This window comes from Anarrhichthys ocellatus, unplaced genomic scaffold, assembly GCF_004355925.1.
Source record: "Anarrhichthys ocellatus isolate YVR2014 unplaced genomic scaffold, GSC_Weel_1.0 scaffold15, whole genome shotgun sequence".
In the NCBI taxonomy this organism is placed as follows: Eukaryota; Metazoa; Chordata; class Actinopteri; order Perciformes; family Anarhichadidae; genus Anarrhichthys; species Anarrhichthys ocellatus.
In genome coordinates, this window is record NW_022280045.1 from 2034843 (window position 1) to 2036438 (window position 1596).

General features: G+C 41.5%; 1 protein-coding gene across 2 annotated transcripts in view; it reads right to left on the reverse strand.

The window, feature by feature from the left end:
• Positions 1-1596, reverse strand: part of sugt1 (SGT1 homolog, MIS12 kinetochore complex assembly cochaperone) — a 20810-nt gene that overhangs the window by 14259 nt on the left and 4955 nt on the right. For both annotated transcript variants that reach the window (XM_031855318.1, XM_031855317.1), the window contains exons 7-9: positions 702-730; positions 458-480; positions 91-187 (exon numbers count right to left, since the gene is read on the reverse strand). In XM_031855318.1, coding sequence (XP_031711178.1) covers positions 91-187; positions 458-480; positions 702-730 — 149 coding nt within the window. The remainder of the gene's footprint in view (positions 1-90; positions 188-457; positions 481-701; positions 731-1596) is intronic.

Consider the following 1596-nt stretch of genomic DNA (forward strand, 5'->3'; position numbering starts at 1 on the left):
CACACACACACACACACACACACACACACACACACACACACACACACGTCTCTCTTCACTTCAACACTGCACTTAAGTGTGTGTTTGTACCTCTTTTTCCATGAAGTTGACACACACACCATCCTTGGGTACATTTTTTGCCATGACTGTGACGATGACTTGAGACTCTGTTTGGTACCAGTCATGTCTGCAAGAACACACACACACACACACAGAACACTGATTAACAAGAGTGAAGACCTTTGCCATTTCCTCCACTTCTATTACGAATATATATAAAACTTCACGAAACCAGGAACCATAAATGATAAAACTCTGCACATCATTAACATGTCTCGTCCGTGCACGTTGCTTTCACAGATGTAAAGAATGGGGCTGCTGCGGTGTAATAAATAAAATAAACATAAAAACATAAAACAGATGGCGAGATATGGCGTATTTACATTTGTGCACTTACTTCACAGGTGGAACCGCTGGTGTCTGCTCGGTCATTCAGCCGCCGAGACGGAATGACAATTAGAGAGGAGGACGTGGCGAGAAGGCAGAGGGATGAAACAGAAGGAGAAAAATGAGAGAAAACACAACAACAAAAGAAGCTTAGTGAGGCTCCCGTTCTTTGAACGGGAGCACACACAGGGCTGATGATCTCTACTGATGCTGAGAGCAACAATGCCCCCTGGTGGCCGTGTAGAGAAACTCACCCTGTTGTCGCTGCCGATCTGCGTCTGCTCTGGAAAGAGAAGAAGAAGAATTTGGGCGAGTGGCAGGTGGAAACATTAAAAACACGTCCTCAAGTTTCCTAAATCAAATTCTGATCTCTTAACTACGATGGCCAAGCTATAGAAACACACATTTGAACTTAACACACATTTGTAGACAGATTGTTCCATACCAGGACTAATACACAAAATGTCGATTACTGTTTTATTTGATTTAGGTTGACTGGTGTGCTTTATTGAAGAAGTAGATTTGCAACACTTTTAACATAAAAGTGACAACTGTAAACGCTTGAATCACAACTACATAAATAAATAACTATGATAAGGTTGTGTGCGTGTGTAAAGCTCATTTTGTGTGAAAATGCAATGGATTAAGACAAAGACATAAAAAAAAGCTTCATATTACGTAAGTGGAGGGGTGAAGAGGATTAATTAAATAGATAAAAATGTAACTGAAAAAGAAGCAAGAGAAAAACTTTTTGTCTCGTAAGCTAGAGAACAAATTAATTTTGTCTAATCAATGTAAATTCATAAAAGTCCTAAAAACAGATGAGGTCGTTTCTGGATGTCGGGTAGCCAGGAAACAGAGAGAGGAGGCGGCTGAGGCAGTGTGCCTGGCTAAGTGGCTTTCTAGGGTGCCGAACATAAGAAAAAAACGGCCTTTTTTTTTCTTCTCCAAATTCCATGACTGTACAAACCCGCCACAAGCTTTCCCATCCTCCACCAGTTTGTTTACTGGTCCGTCCACGCCCATTAAAAGCCCTCTGAGCCCAAACAGGTCTGATCACCGTTTACCAGCATGCTATCATACATTATTCAATGACTTCATTAGAGAGAGAGAGAGAGAGAGAGAGAGAGAGAGAGAGAGAGAGAGAGA